The sequence below is a fragment of the Nannospalax galili genome, unplaced genomic scaffold (assembly GCF_000622305.1).
Source record: "Nannospalax galili isolate Female #2095 unplaced genomic scaffold, S.galili_v1.0 scaffold1723, whole genome shotgun sequence".
NCBI lineage: Eukaryota > Metazoa > Chordata > Mammalia > Rodentia > Spalacidae > Nannospalax > Nannospalax galili.
The window spans coordinates 94,512-116,658 of record NW_008349072.1 but is presented as its reverse complement, the minus strand read 5'-3'; the positions used below and the strand labels follow the sequence as shown (position 1 = coordinate 116,658).

Sequence of the window (22,147 nt, the reverse complement as noted above, 5' to 3'; positions counted from 1 at the left end):
GTCTTTGTGGGTGCTGAACCGCCCTGGGGCAGTCTGCCAGCCTTGCAGGGAGTGGTGGTCCGGTGGGTGGTGTGTAAGCTGGCAGTGATGGGCAAGCCTTGGAAGGACGCATCCTGCGAGTGTGCAACAGGTTCCCCAGACATGGACGGCCGAGGGCTGGCCCGTGTCCCAGGGCTTGCCGGCCACCCAGGGCTGCAGTCTCCAGCCCCGCCTAGCGGGAGGAGGTACCCTGGGGCCTGGCCCAGACGTCATGATTCGCTGTACATCGGAGAATCCTGGGGCTTACAGAATCACCAGGACTTGGTCAAAGATGGGGCTGGACAGAGGGGAAGGGATGTCATTTGGAAGTCTGGGGATTTGGGCTTTGGCGTCCTAGTAGATGGAAGCCCCATCCTCAGGAGCAAGGAACTCAGACTGGGGAGTCAAGGAGATGCAGCAGGAGGGACCTGAGCCCCACTCCAGAGGCAGCACCACCACACCCCAGAAAAGACAGGACCCCTGGAGCGCAGGGTCAGTACTCTTAGTTTAATATTCCCTTCGTTCTCAGGAGGAATCCAGTATCAGTCATCTCCACTGTGCAGATGGGAAACAGGTCCAAGGACACAGTCACAGGATGTGACTTGGGCCAGGTGTCACAGCTCTCCGGCTACACCCTCCTCAAGGGGTTGGGTAGCTCAGAAGTGCACTGTTTTCTCCTAGGGACACCAAAGCTGGCTCAGGGCACAGGCCACTGCACCACTTTCCACTTTCCCACTCTAAGCCTATCTCATTCAGGGCAGTCGGAGGCCCACACACGGAAGCCCCAGAAGGAGGAGGGCCACACCTGTCTGGGTTAAGCAAACTGGTCTGTGGCCTGGGCTCTGAATCCCAGGCTTGGGCCCCAGCAGCTGTGGCCTGGGGAGGGTGCCCTGAGCCCCAGCACCCATACTCAGAGCAGCGTGCAGCTGCAGCAGCGCTCCTCCATGGCCACCCGCAGCACCCTGAGGTTTCGTGGTGAGTAGGGCGGGTAGCGGAGGTCGTTGATCTTCTCCATCCTGGGGCTGCGCAGCAGGCAGGCACGGTGGTGGGAGAAGGTGTCAAAGGAGAACTTGCCGTGGTAACTGCCCATCCCGCTGTTGCCTGTGAGTAGCAGAGAACACAGGGGTCAGGCCCTCAGTGGGCTATCTGAGCCAATTTCCATGTCTGTCCAGTGAGCCAACCACAAGGCACTGTGGGTAAAAGGGTAAGCCCTCAGCCTATACCAAAACCAGCGTAGCAGGTGCTGGTGCAAAATAGGCAGGCAGTGGCCAAGGGAGCCAGTTTAGCAGAAGGACTGTCCAGAGGGTTGAATGACCTCTGCCCTGAATAACTGTGTCACTTTGGATAAGTGAGTTTGCCTAAGACTTCTCTGTGACAGTATACCCACCTCCTAGGGTACGCTAGAATCTCCTGACCTGTGGAGTTCCCAGTGCCTAGGAAGGGATGGAGGCCCAGGCCAGGGAAGTCCAGGAGACAGGGCCTGGTGGAGTTGAGGTATGAGGAAGAAGGAAGGTCAGCTTGCTGAAGTGAGGATGGAGGGATGTGGGGTGAACCAGATAAAGAGTGTGGGACCCACGGCTGTGTGTGGATGGGCGGCCCAGGACAAGTGCTGCTGAGAGAAAGGCCAGGGGCACGCTGGCTGGGGCCACAGGTGTGTTTCTACAGAACCCACCAAAATGGTCTCTGCTCAGGTCCCCGCCCACATGTATAAGTGCAGACAGTCTGGAAGGTTCCACCACAGACCATAGGGAGGGGAGACAGGCAGGCTAGATGGACATGGTCAGGGGAGAGGGGCCTCACTGCCTGCTGCACTGAGGTTCTGACAGTGGCTGAGCTTTGGCAATGAGTGTGGTCAGTACGGGGACACAGTAGCCTGTCGGCACAGGGTGAAGGGCTCTGTGGCACCTACCCACTCCTCCGAAAGGCAGGCTGGACAGGGTCATATGCATGAAGCCATCATTGCCACAGAAGCCTCCACTGCTGGTCCGGGCCAGCACCTCTTTGACCACCTGGGGGAGAGCAAAACACGGTTATACCTTCTTGTTTCCGTAAGTGGTCTGTGTCCGTGGTGGACAGGCTCACAGACCCTGCCCTTGGAGCATGTTCCCTGTGTGTTACCTAGAGTGGGGGTGTAGTGAGGTTTCAGGTTGTGAGGGAGGCATCCAGGGAAGGGGCATGAGGTGGCTGTCCAGTCTTCTGGTGGCAGGCCTTCAGGAGAGAAGAGACATGGACTCTGTGTGGGGTGAGTTTGGGCCACTAGGTCATATTTGAACTGAGCAGTCTTGAGCTTGACCCCTGCCTGACTTCCTGAATGGCCTTCCTGCGGGTTTATGTGAAAACTGGAGGTGAAGGGAGATGGCTTGGCCCTCAATTTAACGTGACTCAGTTTGACCCTCAGATGACAGCAGAGATGGGCCTTGTCTGATGGGTAGAGTAGATCCCACCAGGGGAGCAGGCATCACCTCAGGATCGGCTACCCCAGCAGCATTGGTCTCTGGAAGAAGAGCAGTCTGGAAGGCATCATCCTAGGACCAGAGCTGGGCTATCAAGAGAGGCAGCTAGCCCAACTGCCAAAAGGCTTGTGTTGGGTTTTCTGAAGGCTCTTTGGAGGAATGGCTGCATTTAGATGTGGGTATGGGAAGGTCCTAGGGGAGCCCTTGCTCATGTAGAACCAGAGAGGAAGTTATCACAGAGCATGGCCCTGTCAGATTGGTGACTTGCAAAATTAAACACAGAGTGCCTATAATCCCAGTACACAGGAAGTGGAGGCAGGAAGGTTAGGACTTCAGGGTAATCCTTAGCTGCATAGTTTGAAGATAGCTTGAGCTATATGAGACCCTGTCTGGAAAAAGAACAGCTGGAGAGATGGCTTAGCAGTTTAGATCACTGACTGCCCTTGCAGAGGACCCAGGTTCAATTCCCAGCACTCATATAGCTAACAACTGTCCATAATTCCAGTTCCAGGGGATCCAACACCCTCTTCTAGCCTCAACAGGCATTGTACGACATGGATGTACTTACATACATGCAGGAAAAAACACTCATCATACACATAAAATAAAAATACATTTTAAAAAAATGTAAGCCTAAAAAGGGCTGGTGAGATGGTTTAGTGGGCAAAGGTACCTGCTGCCAGTGAGTTTGAGCCCTGAGACCCACATGATAGATGAGAACTGACTCTCAAATTGTTCTCTGACCTCCTCTTGAGTTCTATGGCACACACACACACACATACACACTCTAAATGTCAAAGAAGAAAAGTGAGGCTGGCAATATGGTTCTGTTGGTAAAGGTACCTACTGCCAAGCTTGATGACCAGAGTTTGATCCCCAGGACCCACATGGTGGAAGGAGGGAATTGACTCCTACAAGTGTCCCCTGATCTCTACATGTGTGCCATGGCACCAGCACATCCACACATAAATACACATACACACACAAATCCATTCTAACTGAATAAATGGCTCAGGATTCAAATCTTTCTTCTAGGACCCAGACAATTTCTTCAGTAGCATGGTGGCCAGTGTCCTCCACACGTGGGTGTCTGCCACCCAGCATTCATGTGGGGCAGCTTGGAGGCCTGCTTGGGCACTCCAGACAGGATGCAACAGCTCCCAGCAGAGCCCTGTGGCAGACGTGGTCTTGCCTAAGTGACCATTAGCCTCAGCTTCGTGTGGCTCTTGGGTACCCCAGAGATAGCCTCTGCCCCTGTGGCATTCTCTCTGGAGACCCCACACCATTTATGAATAGGTAAGGAAAAGCAGAACCTGGGGACATTGCAGGCTGAGGCCCAGATCCAGAGCACAGAGGACATGGATGGACGGTGATATCTACAGCACTTCCTTAGTTCTGAGCCATGTCAGGGCCTTTCATAGGGGAACTGTGTGGGCTGCATGGGAACTCCCTTTATGGCTTTTTGTAAATCTAAAGTTATTCTAAAATTAAAAAGTGTGTTTTATTTTTAAAAATGATTGTTGTATGGTGTTGGAGAGATAGCTCAGCAGTTAAGAGCACTGACTGCTCTTGCAGAGGACCTGGGTTCAATTCCCAGCACCCACATAGCGACTGAACCATCCTTAACTCCAGTTCCAAGGGAATCCGAAGCCCTCTTCTGACCTCCGCGGCATTGCACAACACAGGTGCACTCACATACGTGTAGGCAATATACTCACACACATACAAAATAATAATAGTAAATAAAATATTTTCTAAAATATGGTTGTTGGTGGCTGTGGATGTTGTTTCTTGGTAGCTCTCACCTAGCACAAAGGAAGAAAACTGGGTGTGCGGCACAGTCCTATAATCCTGGCACTCAAGAGGTGGGCACAGGAGGGTCAGGAGTTCAAGGTCATCCTCACCTACATAGTTTGAGGCTAGTCTGGACTACTTGAGACTGTTTCAAAAAGACATCATTTAGCCAGGTGTGGTGTCCAGGAGAGTGGCCGGGGAGGATGCGGGCGGGGACCATGGGCACTTCTAGGAGGAATGGCAGGAACAGAGCCAAGAGGCTACCAGCCCTCAAGTCCTGGGACTGTCCGGAGGGCCCGCGTCACCTCGGTAGCCACACTCCCACAGCCCCCCACGGGTGTCTTCTCCCACCTGGCTTCTCTTGGAGAAGGCGTACAGCGCCAGTGGTTTTTCCCGCCGGTTGATGAAGTCGATGGCCTCATCTAGGCTCCTCACAGTCAGCAGGGGCAGGATGGGCCCGAAGATCTCCTCCTGCATCACCGGCTCCATCTCCTGTACGTCCACCAGCACCGTGGGCGCTGTGACACAAGGGGCGACTCATTCTTGCCCATTGGTAGGACATGTCCCGGGACAGACAGAGCCTGTGTTTCAGGTTGGAGAGTCCCAGGGTCTGACCTCCCAGGACCTCAGGTTCAGGGTGAAGAATCCTGGCCTCATGGGATAAAGGGTAGAAAGAGCCAGGTGTGGTGATGCGCGCCTTTAATCCCAGCACTTGGGAGGCAGAGGCAGGCAGATCTCTGTTAGTTCAAGGCCAGCCTGGCCTACATAGTGAGTTCCAGGGAGACCCTGTCTCAAAAAAAAGAAAACGTGAGCCACACTCCGGGCCCTAAAATGAGGTCATAGCTCAGCTTCAAGCTGTGGGACCCAAGTTGGAATTGCAAAACCACAGTGATGTGACGTGATGCTGTGGAATCAGGTCACCCAGAGCCATAGACTCAAGCCAAGCTCCATCATGGAGCCAAGGATTCAGGTATAAAGCCAGACCTGCCGTCCAGCGTGGGCCCCTGCATCCCAGAAAGGTCTCAGCCCCGGTCAGAGAAGGAGACTCACCAATATAGAGGTCACTTTCATCACTCTGGCCACCAATGGCCACACGGCCACAGTCCAGCAATCCCTGGAGTCGCTTGAAATGTTTCTGGTTGATGACGCGGCCCAAGTTGGGGGAGGTCTTGGGGTCGTCGCCATAGAAACGCAAGATGGCGCTCTGGAGGGCAGGCAGCAGCCTCTCCTGCATCTCCTGGCTGCACAGGATGTAATCGGGGGCCACGCAGGTCTGGCCGGCATTGAAGTATCGGAACCAGGCCACACGGTTGGCCACGGTCTGGGGGTCACAATTGTCATCCACGTAGCAGGGGTTCTTGCCCCCCAGCTCCAGGGTGATGGGTGTCAGGTGTTTGGCAGCCGCGGCCATGACGATCTTGCCTACTTGAGGGTTCCCTGGGGGACATGGAAAGAATCCAAAAGGCTCTTTCAGTCAACTAGCCTGTCGGATGGCCTCACCTGGATCTCAGCTCCTTCCTTGAGGGAATTACTATCTTGCACGCCAGGACCTATCCCCCATCCTCTCAGGCCAGCCCCCAAGAAGGCAGGATCTCCAGGGGAGAGTTTGAACGCACTCCCAACATGACCCTGTTCTCCACAGGAAGCCCTTGGCTCTCCCCTCTCTCTGCCTCCATCCCTGGCCCACCTTGCAGCTGACTTCAGCCTGCTGCATCACTCCTCATCTCTCCATCTTCTAGAACCTCTGATGTCCCCTGCCTCTAAAGACAAGCTCAGCAGGGCTGATGTTCAGGGTCTGCCTCTCTTATTTCAGGCACTGTCTCAGGCAGGAAACTCCTGGCCTCACCTGCTAACCCTCCAGACCCTCTCCCCCACGCCCTGGCTGCCCTGGGGCACCATAATTCCTCCATTCCTTGTACTCTGCCCTTCTTAGCTCCAATACCCCAGAGGTTCTGTGGGACCTGGTGGTGCACACCTATAATCCCCAGCGCTCGGGGAGCCAAGGTAGAAAGATTACTTCGAGTTCAAGTCCAGCCAGAGTGTATCTGGCCCTGGTGACCCAGACCTAAGGGCTCCCAGCACTGGTGGGCAAGGTGGTGACATCTGATGGCAGTCCCCTGCCTTCTGCCCCTCCAGCCTATGGGAATGTTCTTCGCCTCAGGGACGACCAGCCCCCTGAGCTCCAGCAGCTTTCCCTGTCCCCAGGTGTTTTCCTGGGCTGGAAGCAGGATCTACACAGAGGTTCAAGGCAGGCCTCTCCCCGGCTCCAACCATGTGCAAGGTCAACAGTGAGCCCTAGAAACACTGCCCATCTTTCATTTCTTCCAGAAACTTTATCCGGCCCCTTGAAGCCAGGTGTTTGGAACCTGGGGATATGCAGATAGCATTTGGGAGCAAGTCTCATCAAGGTCTCGGGTGCGAATCCTATCCTGGCCAGCTGGGCGACCCTGGGCAGGGCACTGCTGCACTTCAGCACCCACCCTGAGCCAACCTCTCGCCTGTCAGGATTGAAGGGAGGTCTTGGGGACTGGTAGGGTTGCATCTAAGGCCCCAGGAGCCATGGAGTCTGGTGTCAGGGCCTGGTGCGGCAGGTGCTTAGCAAGGGTGGACATTAATTTCTGAGGCTGGGGTTGGGGAGGTGGATGGTTGGACACATGGGATTCTGTCCTTTCCTAAGGGGCCCTTGAGCAGGGACTGGGCCCATCCCTGAGTCTCACCTGTGAAGAAGATGTAGTCGAATCTGTGTTCTAGCAGCTGCCCCGTCTCCTGAGGCCCACCCAGCACCACAGCAAAGCAGCTCTGAAAGGACAGTGGAAAGTCCTCAGAACCAGCTTGCTTCATCCAGGCTCAGAGGACCCTTCCCAAGAGCTTCCCAGAGGGCTGAGCACTGCAGTCTCGAGGCTAAGGCCAAGTGAGCAGGGCCAGCCATGGGATGCCCAGGCACAGCCTGCCCTGGCTGCTTGCCAAAGGGGAACAGGCTGAGCAGAGGTGATGTGGCCAAGGCCATGCAACTCAGAAAAGGCCACCCGGGCCAGATACCGTGGCACACTCCTGTAATCTGGCACTCCGGAAGCTGAAGCAGGAGGATCACTATGAGTTGCAGCCTTGCCTGGGCTACAGAGTGAGACCCTGTCTAAAAGGAAAAAAGAGGCAAGGGCTAAAGAGAGAACTCAGTAGGTAAAGTACTTGGCACACGTGCGTGGGGACCTGCATTCCATTCCTGAGCACCCACTACAGAAGCCAGGCGTGGTGGCATGCACCTATAATCCCAGGACTGGGGAGGAAGAGACAGGCAGATCCCTGAGACTCACTGACCAACCAGTCTAGCCAAATTCTTGAGCCCCTAATGCCAGTGTGAGACCCTGTTTCAAAAAACAAGGTGTTGGGGGAGGGGTTGCTGGAGAGATGGCTCAGCGATCAAGAGCACTGGCTGCTCTTGCAGAGGACCTGGGTTCAGTACCCAGCACCCACATAGCGGCTAACAACCATCCATAACTTGAGTTCCAGGGAATCTGACGCCCTCTCTAGCCTCCAAGGGCATTGTCTACATGGGTGCACTTACATACATGTAGGCAAAATACTCATACATATAAAAATAAATTTTAAAAACAAGACATGGGGCTGGAGAGACGGCTCAGCAGTTAAGAGCACTGGCTGCTCTTGCAGAGGACCTGGTTCGATTCCCAGCACCCACATGCTGGTTAACAACCATATGTAGTTCCATTTCCAGGGGCTCCAATGTCCTCTTTTGACCTCCTTGGGCATTGCATGACACGGGTGCACTTACACACATGCAGGCAATACACTCATACATATAAAATAAAAATAATAAATAAAATATTAAAAAAAAAACAAGACAGCCCCGAGAAACAGCACCAGAGGTTGACCTCTGGCTTCCACACACACGTGCATGCACATTCATACAAACAAGTGCACACGTACACCACGTGTACACACACATACACACACACCCCAAAAGATGCCCCTCTGAGACTGGGTCATGGGCTCTGCCTTCCCCCGACCAGTGGCTGAACGACTCTGCCATCCCTGCTCACCTGGTCCAAGTAGCGGGGCAGGACTTCGGCCAGGACCTTCTCGATGCTCTTGCTGGCCTCTGACGGCTTGAGCACCACACAGTTCCCTGCCATCAGCAGAGGGGGAATGCTAGGAGGGTGGGGTGGGGCAGGGCTCACAGCCTACCTCCTGCCCCCGCAGGGCATGTGCTGGCCACACCCACTCAGATGAAGATCCAAAGGTACCAATGAACTCTGTCCTCCCTCTCTGACTTCCTGGGTGGCCCTTGGGGGTCTAGGGCTGTGGGAAGAGGGACGGATGCCTCGCTCTCACCTGCGGCAATGGCCCCCACCAGTGGCACCAGCATCAGGTTCAGAGGGTAATTCCAGGGAGCGATGATGAGCACCAGTCCAAGGGGCTCCTTCCGAATGAAGGCTGAGTCCAGCTGTGTGGCCTGGCCAGGGGTTACCGGGGAAGCTCTGAGTCACCGTACCATGGGAGCAAGTGGTCCCTGGAGCCCACCCAGTGCCCTGCACCCGCCCCCACACACACTCACCAGGTTCTTGCGAACTCTTTTGTCCTTCATCCAGGACCGCAGGCTCCTGAGGGCCAGGTCCACCTCAGCCTGGCTGATGGCAATCTCAGACACCTCTGACTCAAAAACTGACTGCGGAAAGGAGTGAGGTCAGGGCTGGATCCAGGGAACCCCAAGTCAGCAAGTAGCCATAGTCTGAGGAGGGTACGGCCTCCTCCCCAAAGGTCCTGCACCCCTTCATTTATCCCTTCATTCATTCACTCATTCATTCGTTCCAGGGAGCCTAGACACCCAGAGGCGGACTGTAGTGAGAAGAAACCCTAGCAGGTGCAAAGGCCCTGAGCCCAGCTTCTGCTCAGCAGGGACTGTGGAGAGTGAAGTATTGGCTTACGCAAGGAGTTGATCCTTGTCGGGCAGAGCAAGGGCAGGGTCAGGTTATAGTAAGACTGTGTGCCTACCTGTGCTGGGGGGCAGGGTCTATCTGCAGGGCAAAGAAAGCACAACTCTTATTGGATCAATGATCTCAGCTCCCTCGTCCCTGGGTCTGGGGCAGGAATGGTAAGACAAAATCAATGGAACCAGGGGCTGGGGATGTAGCTCTGAGGCAGGTAGATCAGGAGTTTAAGGTCATCCTTGGCTATATAATGAGTTTGAGGCCAGCCTGGGCTACATGAGACCTTAGCTTAAAGGGGTGGGGGCTGGAGAGATGACTCAGTGGTTAAGAGCACTGACTGTTCTTTGATTCCCAGCTCCCACATGGCGGATAACAAACCTCTGTAACTCTAGTTCCAGGGGATCTGACTCCCTCTTCTGGCCTCCATGGACATTGTATGTGCTTACATCCATGCAGGCAAAACTCATAAAATAGAAATAAATGAATCAAAACAAAACCCAGGCCAGACGTGATGGCGCATGCCTTTAATCCCAGCACTTGGGAGGCAGAGGCAGGAGGATCTCTGTGAGTTCAAGGCCAGCCTGGTCTACATAGCGAGTTCCAGGTCAGCTGGGGCTACAGGGAGACCCTGTCTCAAAAAGACCAAAAAAAAAAAAAAAAAAAAAAAAGGGGGGGGGAGAAAAAAAAAAAAAAAAAAAAAAAAAAAAAAAAGAAACAAAAAAACAAACCCAAATCAATAGGACCATTGTCCTAACCTCTGCCAGCTGTGTGCCTGCCCCAAACCTAGGAGGGACCCAGCTAATGGGCTTTAGGGCCAGGAACACTGGAGCCAGGACGTCTGAGTTGTGGCCACCTCAGTACAAGTCCTCCTGTGTTAGATGGAAGGCTGGAGAGGCGGCTGGGGTAGTCCAGAGCACTAGGTGAGACCATAGAAGGGGCTGCCCCCCACAAAGCCACCTTGCAAACCCAGGGCCAGCGCTGAGTCTCAAGGAGGTGGGTGTCGTGTGCAACGCCTCACCACCATGCTTCCCACTGGCTGCACCTGGTGCAGGCATACTACAACCGTACAGGTGCCCACCACCCATACCTTCCCAGAAAGCCCTGCAACTGCTAACTAGCCAGGGAGCTGCTCCTAGCCAGGGACCTGAGTGAGGTTTAGGCTGGTTTAGAAAGCAGTTTGTACCTGTGGCCCCAGCTGGCCTGGAACTCACTATGTAAACCAGGCTGGACTTGATCTCATAAAGATCCACCTGTGCTGGTGTGCTGGGATTAAAGGTGTGCAAACACACCTAGCTGTTTTTTTTTTTTTTTAAGATTTATTTTATTTTTTAAAATGTTTAACTTAGGGGCTGGAGAGATGACTCAGTGGTTAACTATTATCTATATTATTTATTGTTTTTATTTTATGTGTATGAGTGAATTACCTGCATGTGTGTAAGTGCACCCGTGCTGTGCAGTGTCCACGGAGGTCTGTTAGAAGACAGTGTCAGATTCCCAGAACTGGAGTTACAGTTGTTAGTCACCATATGGGTGCTGGGAATCAAACCCAGGTCCTCAGCAAGAGCAGTATGTGCCCTGAACCACTGGGCCATCTCTCCAGCAGGGTATTTTAAAAAAATATTCTATTTATTATTTTCATTTTATGTGTATGAGTTTATTGTCTGCATATATGTGAGTTTACCCGTGTTGTGCAATGCCCACGGAGGTCAGAAGAGGGCACTGAGCCAGGCATGGTGGTGCATGCCTTTAATCCCAGCACTTGGGAGGCAGAGGCAGGCAGATCTCTGTGAGTTCAAGGCCAGCCTGGTCTACATAGTGAGTTCCAGGACAGCTGGGGCCACAGGGAGACCCTGTCTCAAAAAGACCAAAAACAAAAAGAAGAGGGCATTGAATGCCCTGGAACTGGAATTACAGATGGTTGTTAGCCAACATGTGGGTGTTGGGATTCAAACCTCTACAAGAGCAGCCAGTGCTCTTAACCGCTGAGCCATTTCTCCAGCCCTCCGGCAGGGTATTTTGAGCTAGGTTCCCACTGAGGCCCTGCTTTTCCTGGCTGTGTGTCTTTGGGCAAGAAAGTGTCTTCTCTGAGCTTCCTCTATGGTTAACTGGCTGTGACTACCCGCCAGGAGCAGTGGTGGAGGTTAGATGAGGAATGTCCACAGTACTGGACAGATGTCCCTGCTGAGGGTAGGGACAGTGAGTCGGCTGGCTGGATCAGAGGGAGGCACCAGATTGAATTTTCCAGGCTGTCACCTCCTTTGTGAGGCCCAGGCTTCTGGTGTCTTCTGGATGAGAAAGAGGGGGTGAAACCCGAGCTGAAGGAGGAAAGGGACAGCCAGGTCAGGTGTCCTGGGTGCTGGGCGGGGCTGCTGAGGAGCCAGGGATTCGGTCCCAGGGGAGCCTAACAGGCTGGGGGAGAGTCTTTGGGGCAACAGCAGGTGACATTTAGTCCAGAGAAGAGGAACCCACCAGACAGCCCCCCAGACAGCTGTCCTGGCACTGGGGAACCATGTGTGTCTGGGGGAGCCGGGAACTGGGATGGGTTGTGCACCACAGGCTCCAGGGTGCAGGGGCTGTGATGTCTACAGTACCAAGTGAGGGCTAAGACCTTCACGGTGGGTCCTGGGTGGTGTAGCCCCTCTCCTCAGGCCCCTTCTTTCATGTCTCTGTCTGTCCCACTCCTCCCAGCTACCCTGGCCTCTGTAACAACTCTATTACTGACGCTCCAAGTTCCTCCTGCCTCAGGACCTCTGCACATGCCCCATGCTGGGCCACTTCCTCCAGAGTCCATACAGCTCTTTTCATCTCCTTCCTGTTCAGACCTCTTCTCAGAGAAGTCTTCCCTGATCCCCACATACAAACCAACACTCCAGTCCTGGTCCCCAACTTACCATTGGCGTGTCTACACCTCACTCATTACCAGGCAATACTCACAGTGTGGATTTGCTGTTATAGTGTCATCGTCTCTCCCCCTTCCCCTCTTCCATGTCCTCAAGAGGTCAGCTCTGTGGACACAGCCTTTGCTTGCCCTCTGTGTATCCCCAGAGCCCAGCCTGGGACCCAGCATACAGCAGTGTTCTGTAAATAGCTTTGGAGTGATGGAGGGTGGATGGGTGGAGGTCAACAGCCAGCTCCACAGTTTACCAGAGCTGGAGTCTCATGGACTTCTAATGTCCCTTCCCAGAGGATGTGGTCGACCTGTGTCCTTTGTCCCCACTGCACCACCCTTGCTGTCCCTAGGGCACCTTCCTCCTCCAGCCCACGGTCCCACTCCACGCCACCTTTCGCAGGTCCTCTGCCAGCGCATCCTGCAGCAGCTGTCTGTTGTCCCGCAGGAAGCGGCCCAGGCTCTGCAGCTGTGCCACCCGGAACTCAGCCGGCCGTGTCCGACCGGTGTTGAAGGCCTCCCTCAGCTGCCTCAGCGTGGCCTCCAGGGAATCCATCCTGCAGGACCGGGCGGTGTGAACCAGATAGCCCGGGCTGCCCTCACCTTTGGGCTGCACTCCAGTGCCTGGCCACAGAGCCCTTCCCAGGGTCTCCTCTGAATAACTCCACGGGTGACAAGAGTGGCCTTTGAGACCCTCAGGAAACAGATAAACACAGGCGTGTCTCTCTCTGCCAGGGCGGCTCTGGGTGGCTGCAGGATACAGTGTGGGCTTGGGGACAGCTGCTCCCTGGCCCCTAAAGCTGGACAGATAGGTGGGGAAATTGGGGGTGGGGGTGGCTGCTTCTTTCCACTTGATGAAGACTAGGTAAGAACCATGGCCCACCCTGCTCTGGGCTCTCCTGGGGGCTGGCCTTCACTCTGGCTGACCTGAGTGGAGCAGACAGAAGTGGGGTAAAGAGGACACCCCACCAATATCATTCCCAGCCACCACAGCCACAAGGCGGGCCAGGCTGGCTGGGGCAGCTCGGAGACCTGGGTGACCTTGGGCAGAGAATCTTCCAGACCCTCGGCTTTGCTGGTGTAAAGGAAAGAACGGCACTGGCTCCCCAGAGGCTGCTCACCTCAGCCACCAGGCCAGCTGAGGCACAAGAGAAACTGACATTTGGGGAAAGGAGCTGGGTAGGGTGGCAGGCGGGACAGGGGCCTGATATTCCCCTGGGCTCCTGCCTATTTACAGGAGAGGAGCCTGCGACGCATGTGCTCCTTGGCCAGGTGTCAAGGACCCGTTGGGGACCCTTTCCTCATTCCCTCTCTGACTTCAGGTCTCAGAGTGGCTAAGCCTCCTCCAGGCAGCACACCCTGCTGTTCCTCACCTAGTCTCACAGTGGCCTCTTGTACTGGGTGGCACCATGGGATGTATGCCTGGCTACCCTTTCTCACTGTGCCCTCCCACGGGGTCAAGAGGCCAGCCTTACTTTGCAAAATCTGTTAGGGGCAAAAAGATAGTGCCTACCGGATGACTGGGATTGCGGGGTTTTTACTGCTGTTGTTACTGTTGGGTTGTTTTTGTTGTTGTTTTGGGGTTGTATGTGCATCTCTCTCTCTCTCTCTCTCTCTCTCTCTCTCTCTCTCTCTCTCTCACTCTCTCGCTGTGTGTGTGTGTGTGTGTGTGTACCTGCACATGGCTCAAGGCTGATGTTGGGAGTCTTCCTGGATCACTTTCCACCTTGTTCACTGAGACAGGCTCTCTCAATTGAACCCAGAGCTCTTAGATAAGACTAAAGTAGTCAGCTTGCTGCAGGAATCCAGTCTCTGCCTTCCAAAGATACAGGTAGCTGCCACGCCCACCCAGCATTTATGTGAGTGCTAGAGTTCTTGAACTCTGGTCCTTGTGTTTTCATGGTGAGCACTTTATCCACTGAGCCATCTCTCCAGCCCTGGGTGTTGTTACTGTTTTCTTAAGGAGTGTGAGACAGGATAACTTCAAACACGAACTCTTGAACCTCCTGTCTCCACCTCCCAAGTTCTGGGATTAAAGGCATGCACCACCACATCTAGCTTAGCTGGCAGGGTTTGTGAAGACAAGGTCTTTACTGTTTGCTCCTGAGCTCTGGACAGGCATCAGCGCCCCCAGAGGACTGTCCAGCAGCTGCCTGGATGGCTGAACCCACTTTAGAACAGGTATGTGGAGAGTGGTGGTCTGCAGCCCTCAGCTGCCCCAGCTGCTGTGCCCAGGGTCCCAAGCTGACCTTCCAGGCTTCTCCCCAACAGCTGGGGACTTGCACAGGACAGTACCTGGCCCTCCAGAATGTCACCAGTGCTGCCTGGGCTCTGCTCCTCCCAATTAGGAGAGCTTGTGCCAAGCCATCTGCCCTGCCTCAGTTTCCCTGCTTATAACATAGGGTGACTTGGTATGCTGGAAGATCTCAGGGCACACTGCTGTGCAAAACACTTGCCATCGCTCCCAGAGAGTGCAGAGAATGTGTCACCGACAGGGCGGGGAGACGGCTCAGTAGCTAAAACTCTTGCTCCACAAACTAGAGGCCAGAATTCAAATCCCCAGAACCCACGTAAATGCTGGGTGAGGACGTTTGTTCTCCTATAATTCCAACTTCAGGAGACAGAGACAGCGATCCCCAGAGCAACTTATAAGACTGGCTTACAAGGTGAGCCACATTGGCAAGCTCCAGGTTTGACTGATAGATCTCGCTTCGGAGGAAAATTCCTGCCATCAGCTTCAGACCTCCATAGGCACACCATGCGCGAGCCCGCACGCATGTCAACACACATACACACGCATGAAAAGAGAAAAGAAATGAAGTCACCAGCAGTCACCTGCTCCCTGTTCTCGCTCACCTTCCCAAGGCCCTCTGCATCCCACTCTCCGCCTTTCACTGGAGTCTCTTCAGAGCCCACAAAAATGTAAAGCATGCTGCCAAACACTGACTTGTGGGCCGGAGAGCTCTGCAAGTGGGGTCTGGACAGAACATTCTAGAAGTGCTCCTAGCAACATTGATGCAAACTCTCCAGGGCAGTGGGATACATACCTCTCCTGCAGGGCTACCCACTTGGCCGTGTCACTCACATGAATGCTGGGTGAAGATGTCAGCTGCCCTATAATTCCAAACTCAGGGGACAGAGACAGGGATCTCTGGAGTCATTCCCTCCCCAGGGCTTGGTCACTGTGGAGTGAAACCTGAGGGTGTATCCAGCAGGGGCTGGGGAGCCAGGCTGGACCTGGGTAAGGAGAGGAGCCAAGGCTATCTGCCATCTGGGATGCCACACTTAGACTAAGACCTCACAAAGGGGCTGGACATTCTGAGAAGACACAGGCTAGGACTCCCCATGTCACTCCTCTGGGCTGTGTCCCAGCCTTCTTCCCCCGCCCCACACTGAGTGCGAATGTCTGCCTTGATTTCTTCAAACACTACAACAGCTCACCAACCATTCTTCACTCCACTGACCAGGCACAGAGAGGGCCAGGAGCTTGCCTGAGGACACAGGGCTTCTTAACATCGGAAAATCTAGGTATAGAGACACAGAAGGCTGCCTGCTACAGATCCCCAATGGTCCCGCCCCCTCAGGTCTGGAGTGTGGAGAAAATCTGGCAGAATCCTTGGGAGGAAGTGATGCTTGTAGGCTGCAGACTCAGGACCAGGAGGGCATGGCTGTTTGCTGAGGTATCCAATGAGTATGAAAAGTTGAACTGTTGGGGTCCCCTTCCCTCAGTCCAATCACTCCTGCCAAACCCACTGTGTTGTGGGGTCCAAGACCCTGCCTTGAGTCTCCTTGGTCTAGCTGATTAGATCCAGGGGTCTTCCTTACATTATTTGCTCAATCTGCTTCTCTGGAGGCCAGGGTAGGACCAGCCACTTCCCACAAGGCCAGGGGCCTGGGGATTCCTCTAAAGGCAATAATCAGCCTGGCTTGGTGGTGCACACCTGTAATCCCAGCACTCAGAGGCAGAGGCAGAAGGATTACCATGAGTTTGAGACTAGCCTGGGCTATGTAGCCAACTCCAGGTGAGGCAAGGCCACATATAGACCTTGCATCAAATAACTCCAAATTATGGACTGGTGAGATCACTCACAGGGTACAGGCAGTTGCTATGCAAGCCTGACAACCAGGGTTTGATCTCCAGAACCCACATAAAGGTGGAAGGAGAGAACTGACTCCACAAAGGTGTCCTCTGACCTTAATACACAATGATAACAAAAAATTAAAATAACTACTAAGTAAGGGCTGGGGATGTAGCTCAGCAGCATGCACGAGACCTGAATTTGATTCCTTGGAAGGTGGAGGCAGAAAAATCAAAGAGCTCAAGGTGATCCTTGACTACTTTGAGCTTGAGGTCAGCCTGGGCTACACGAGACTGTCTCAATAAACAGACAAGCAATGAGGTGCTGACGACTGCGGCAGGCTGAACTAGCCTGGGTGCTTGTGTGGGAGCTTGCTGTGGATGCCCAGGGTTGCAGGGTGATCCTGGGGACTAGAGGAGCTAAGGAAGGAGTGGTTGGTCACTCACATCTGCACTCCAAAGCCCCAGGGGATCAGTCCTGGCCCATGCCTCTGGAAGGGTCTTTGGATCAAGACCTGTTCTCCCACCCGTGGGGGCATCAGGTACTGGATTCCTGAGAAGGAAAGCTCTGCCCAGTAATTTCCTGCCTTGATTTCCTCGTTTACACCACAGGCTTTCTAAGAGCATCTTTCCAGGATGGTGTGGTCAGCGGCTCAGTGACCTGGCCTCAAATCCCAGCAATTTGTTTACTTGCTGAAAGGCCTCAGGCAGCTTTCTTGGCTCACTTTTCCCATCCATGGAATGGGTCAGTTCCTGGAGCCACCTGTCATGATGCCAGAAACACTCAAAGCAGAGCTTTGAAAGGGCTTGGCACAGGCACAGGCCCCAGAGGTGCTTAGGCGGGTTGGTTCTGAATGAGTGATGGTGGGGGGGATGGATGTGCCAGAGGACAGGGGAGGATACCTCCAGGTTAAGGGCCCTAGAGGACCATCATCCAGTGTGGTGTCAGGGCAGGCAAGGGCATCAACCTGAGATGCAGGAGGGTTGGGGATATGGGTGGCAGTTAGTGACAGCATGGTCTGAGGACCTAGGGACCCCATCAGCACTGTCAGAGGTGGGGGTGCTGGGTTGGCCTCCAGGCCCTGAAACCCCAAGGATTCCCACTCTAATCTCCTACATTTAGCCTTGACCTGGGGCTCTCAAAGTCATCCAGAGCTCTGGGCAGCAGCTTCCCCCATCCAGGGGGTCCTTGGGGAGCTGGGACCAAGGAACTCCTGGGCTTGGGGACTGAGCCTGCAGGAGAGAGAGGCTGCCTAGAAGTTCCAGAACCTACCAGATCCCTCCCCCAGGCAGGGTGGGTGCCTGTCCCTCTTTTCCTGGACCCTGACAAAGCACACTGCTAAGGAGTCTTTCTCGTGGTCCTTGAAGTGTCCCCAACCCATCTGGCTTACATGGCAATGGCCAGGAGATGGCCGGTGCCTGAATGGACCCTCAGGAGTCAGGGACCATGTTCCCTTTTGAGGAAGCCATGTCCCTTGTCCCCCTCAAAGGAATCCAGTCCACCAGGAGGAAGACTCAGGGGGCCAGTGGGGCCCTGTATTTGGAGCTTCTCCTTAGCTAACCCCCCAGCTCCATTTCCTCCTTCCTCTTTCTCCCCAGGCTACTGGCTGATGAAGCCTGAAGAACAAGGCCGGTCTGTGTGTAGCCACCAGTGGCCAACACCCAGAATAGCTGGGCCAGATCCCAGCCAGGACAGATCGGTAATGGCTCCACTCCAGTCTCCCCGGGACACGGTACCTGAGGCCTGGCCAAGTGCTCTTCTTCCTGGCTGTCCAGTTCTGCTTGGTGCCCTGCCTTTATGCAATATCCAACAAAGCCTGCCCCTGGGGCGGGGCCTTCCTGGCCTGGTGCCTGACCTTGTCTCCAGGCCAGCTGGAGGCTGCAAGCTGAGATTTTTACCGCAAACTCCCATAGGGGCCTAGAGATCATCTCCCGGATCACAGAAAAGGAGGTAGGGTCCAGAGAGGGCTGGCACCGGGCCAGGGTAACACAGCAGGTCTGAGCCTTGAGCCAGGGGTTGTAGTCCCAGGAAGACAGCCCAGGCCAGTAGTTCCGGGAACTTCAGTACGAGATGGGACCCAGTGGCCATGTCCCCACCCATCCTTCCCTTGAGACAGTCCTAAACCTCATTTTCTCCATCTGCAATCTCAAGACTAAATTCGCCACCAGCTGTGTCCTCTGCTTGCTTGGAACCCTCAACCCAAACAGCAGGGACCTAAACAGCAGTCCACTCCCAGACCTGTCACCCTCAAACCTGGCATTTTACAGTGAGGAATTGGGGCCTGAGAGGAGCGGGGCTTAGCCACATGGGATTTGCATGGCAGGCTACATGGAGCTGGGGATGTGTCTATCCTCAAAGATATCTCCTCGGCCCACCACCCTTCAGGACAGCAGTCATGATACTGTGTGTCACCACAGTGGTCCCTGGAGTCCTGCTCCTCCACAGGTGCTGAGCTGTGCAGGGCTCCACCCCAGATACACCTGTGGGAGTCAGCACAAAGCGGGGGGTGATCCAGAGCAGCTGCTAGGGACAGACAGACTGGTGGCTAGATTACACGAATGTGTGGAGGACATCCTTTGTGCCTCTGCCCCGGGCCACTGCCTGGACCATCTCTTCCGAAGGTGCCCTGGGCCTGCTTGGAGGCGGCTGGCTGGGGCCTCTGCGTCGACCTTGCACCTAGGAGATGCACCTTGCTGCCCCACCCTGCTCTCCAGCTTACCTGGGAGAAGACTTCAGGCCCACACCCTGCTGGCAGCCCTGCAGAATTCAGCTAGCCGGGGTAGACGTAGGGCTGAGGGGCCACCAAGGGCCCCCGACCTCAGCGTGGGATGGAGCCCCCAGCCGCCGGTTGTCACGTGGCTCAACATGTGACAGCTGTTCCGTGTTACTGTCTGGAACCGAGCCAGGCAGAAGTACAGGCAGAGCGGGTGCTAGGCAGGGCCGAGCTGAGCCTGAGCCTGTAACTGTCAGTCAGAAACTAGGCCCAGAGAGGGTCAGCCACTGGTCTGAGACCACACAGCAAATGAGGGACCCATCTGCGGGATGTCCTGATGAGTGGAAGGGGTGTTAGAGGATTCTGAGAGGCCCCTTCCTAGCCTGGGGGCTGATAGGGAATTGCAAACTTGTTCTGCAAGTTTGGGGGCTAAATTTGCTTTGAATTTGGAACAGCTTAGAGAGAGGCCCACAGGAAGCCTACATTTCCAGGACAAGGTCCTCATTGACCTGAGGGTGATGTCCTGGTTAGCTTTAACTGTCTATCTGACACGGCTTACAGTCTTCTGAGAGGAGAGTCTCAGTTGAGGAATTACCTAGATCAGATTGACTTGTGAGCATGTCTGTAGGGGATTGTCTTGATTGTTAATTGATGTAGGCGGGCCGACTCCATTGTGGGTGATGTCATTCCCTGGGCAGGTGGTCCTGGGCTATGTATGTGAGCCAGTGAGCTGAGCCGAGCCTGTGAGCCAGCAAGAATCATCCGCCATGGTTCTTGGCTGTGAAATGAGTTCTTTGATCGGAGGGAATGCTGTGTGGTAGGCAGGCAGGCCTACCGTCAAGTCCTGTCTCGAGTCTCTGCCCTGACTTCTCCTAGCGATGGATAGTGACCTGGAAGTGTAAACTACATAAGCCTTTTCCTACCTACATTACTTTTGGTCAGAGTGCTTTTATTACAGCACCAGAAAAGTAGTTAGAACACTCCCCCAGGAAGGGTTGTGGGGAAAACAGGGGTAGCCTTTCCTCTCTCTGTTCTGAGAACAAGGCCTGATGGTATGGCCTTGCTGAGGGGAGCCCAACGTAAATGGGGCAGGGTGGGGGCTCTGCCCAGAGGCTAGCAAGCAGGGTTGGGCAGGGAGGAACCCTAATGGCTCTGCAGTTCCATAGCCCAGCTCTTAGCCCCTGCGTCAGATAGATCTGACACCTTTGTCCCAAGATGCACTGATGGGTCAATAGGATGCTTGGGTCCTTCATCAGGGATAGAGGTATAAAGTGTGGCTGACCTTCAAATCCTGGTCCTGACAGACATTTGTCTGAATGACCTTTAGTTTGTGTCTGAACTTCTCTGGGTCTCTGTAGTTCCATCTATAGGGTTGTGTGATAATAAAACAGGTAGAATCATTACTACACCAAGCACTCCTAGTACCTCTGAGGAGGCCAAGAGCTGCACAGACTCCAGGACAGGAAGGTCACCCAGTCCCTGCCCAGTCCTCCATCACCTACCCCAGGCCTCACTGCCCTCTGCTGGGGCCCCCTAGCTTTGGAGGTTCCCACTGTGTAAATTTCCCTTCTTGTCCCATCCAGCCCTCTTAAAGGGGATGGCTGAGGCCCATGAGAAGCTGATAGACCAAAGTCAGGTGTGTCCTGGTTTTGTGACTGATTCTTCCAAATTTGATAAACTTTAAGGCTGATTAAGACACAGAAAGTAAAGAATGTAAACTCACCCATTTGCTGAGCTAGACTGGGGTGGAATTGGTCTGTCATTGTATCCTATCTTGGGGAAGGAGACATTTGCTCATGTCTCTAAGAAAAATTATACACTGGGTGTGGTGGTGTGCACCTTTAATCCTAGCCTTTGGAAGGCAGAGGCAGGTGGATCTCTGCGAGACTGAGGCCAGCCTAGTCTATATAGTAAGTTCCAGGTAGTCTGAGACTAGGGAGACCCTGTCAAAAAACCAAAAACCAAAAAAGAAAAATTATACAACAATCTCTATCGCAGGGCTCCTTGGCCTCCCTGGGGCTGGGGTACCTGTTCCCCTGCCTGGTCTCCTCTGTTCACCCCATGGGGTAGGCCCAGGCTTGTTTCCCACACCTGCCTCAGCTGAGCCACTTGTACTTTTGGAGAATTGGGTGAGAAGTCCCTTAGAGCTTTTACCTTGGGTCTCTGTGGGGACAGGAACAGAGAGGGTGAGGAATGTGGCCTGGGTCCGGGGGCATCTTGCCTCTCCCTCATCTGTAGATGATACCTAAGCCACATACCCTCATGGGGTCTCTATCCTCACTTATAAAATGGAGTTAATCCTACTGGTCTTGCTGAATACAGTGAAGGAAGAAACGTGCAGCGTGACCAACAGGACCCCGGCACACAAAGGAGAGATTCCATATATATATGTCTGTCCTCCTGCCCCTGTCCCTGCCCTTTGAAGGAGGTGGGTGCCTTGGGCTTTTTTATCAACACCAGGTGCAAAGATAGAGGCACAGAGGAGTTCCCAGGACCCAGCTGGCACTCAGAAAGCAACAGGGACTATTAGTCACCCACTCATTCGCACTCTCAACAAAGCTTAGAGGGGTTCTGGCTGTGGGCCCAGCACATATATCCCCAGACCATTCTGAGACTACCGGCCTGGAGGGGAGACGGCTACCCAGTCATGGCTACATACAGGGAAGCATACTAACCAGGCCTAACTTTACCCACAGAGTTCCCTGGATGCCCAGAGTCCTTGGTGCTGGGTAAGGCCCACATTCCCAGGGCCACATGTGTTAGCAGACAGCAGCAGCCCTGTTTCTGAGACAGTTGCTGGTCCAGGCACTAGGTAGGGTCCTTAGGTTCTTCCAACTGCCCCAGAGCCAGACCTGAAGCTCACCATCAGCACTGGCTTTGGTTTTTATTTTTCTAAGACAAGGTCTTATTCTGTGGCCCAGGCTGGCTTAGAACTTGATATATAGTCAAGGCTGGCCTCAAATTTGGAGCATTCCTTCTGCCTTAGATTCCAAGTACTTGGGATATAGATGTAAGCTGTCACACCTGGCTTCCTGTTTCTCTTCCTATTTTTCTGTGAGGAACATTGATTATTATCATAATGAAAATACAAAAATGAAACTTTATTATTGAGAAAGCATTTGGAAAAAGTGTGGGTGAGATCCAGTGACTTATTCCTAGGGCATCACCACAAGTTTTCACAGCCTGACTAGAGGAGACAGGACAGTAGCCTTGTCAAGTTGTCTGTTCTGCAAGTCACACTGTCTCCTTGGGTGACCCTT

At 54.0% G+C, this 22,147-nt stretch overlaps 1 protein-coding gene across 2 annotated transcripts; it reads right to left on the bottom strand.

Annotated features, from left to right (window-relative positions):
- Positions 1–506: 506 nt before the first annotated feature.
- Aldh3b1 (aldehyde dehydrogenase 3 family member B1) lies at positions 507–18,959 on the bottom strand. 2 transcript variants are annotated; one of them, XM_017801411.1, is made up of 10 exons: positions 18,894–18,959; positions 12,490–12,652; positions 8,836–8,946; positions 8,613–8,733; positions 8,321–8,406; positions 6,983–7,064; positions 5,316–5,702; positions 4,617–4,783; positions 1,928–2,027; positions 507–1,119 (listed from the first exon to the last, which is right to left on the bottom strand). In XM_017801411.1, the coding sequence occupies exons 2-10, from the start codon at positions 12,649–12,651 to the stop codon at positions 929–931; spliced, it is 1,407 nt and encodes a 468-aa protein (XP_017656900.1). In that variant the 5' UTR covers position 12,652; positions 18,894–18,959; the 3' UTR covers positions 507–928. The 2 variants fall into 2 exon arrangements, with proteins under 2 accessions (XP_017656900.1, XP_008844512.1); XM_008846290.2 differs by lacking the exon at positions 18,894–18,959 and adding an exon at positions 17,911–18,022.
- Positions 18,960–22,147: the final 3,188 nt, after the last annotated feature.

Bases quoted from the DNA above. Each gene is read 5' to 3' on its own strand.
- Aldh3b1 (XM_017801411.1), bottom strand. From the start codon at position 12,651: ATGGATTCCCTGGAGGCCACGCTGAGGCAGCTGAGGGAGGCCTTCAAC. The intron at 7,065-8,320 runs GTGAGCAGGGAT...CTGTCCTTTCAG, and splicing joins TGCCCCGCTACTTGGACCAG to AGCTGCTTTGCTGTGGTGCT. The intron at 2,028-4,616 runs GTGGGAGAAGAC...GCTCTCCCCCAG, and splicing joins CCTTCTCCAAGAGAAGCCAG to GTGGTCAAAGAGGTGCTGGC.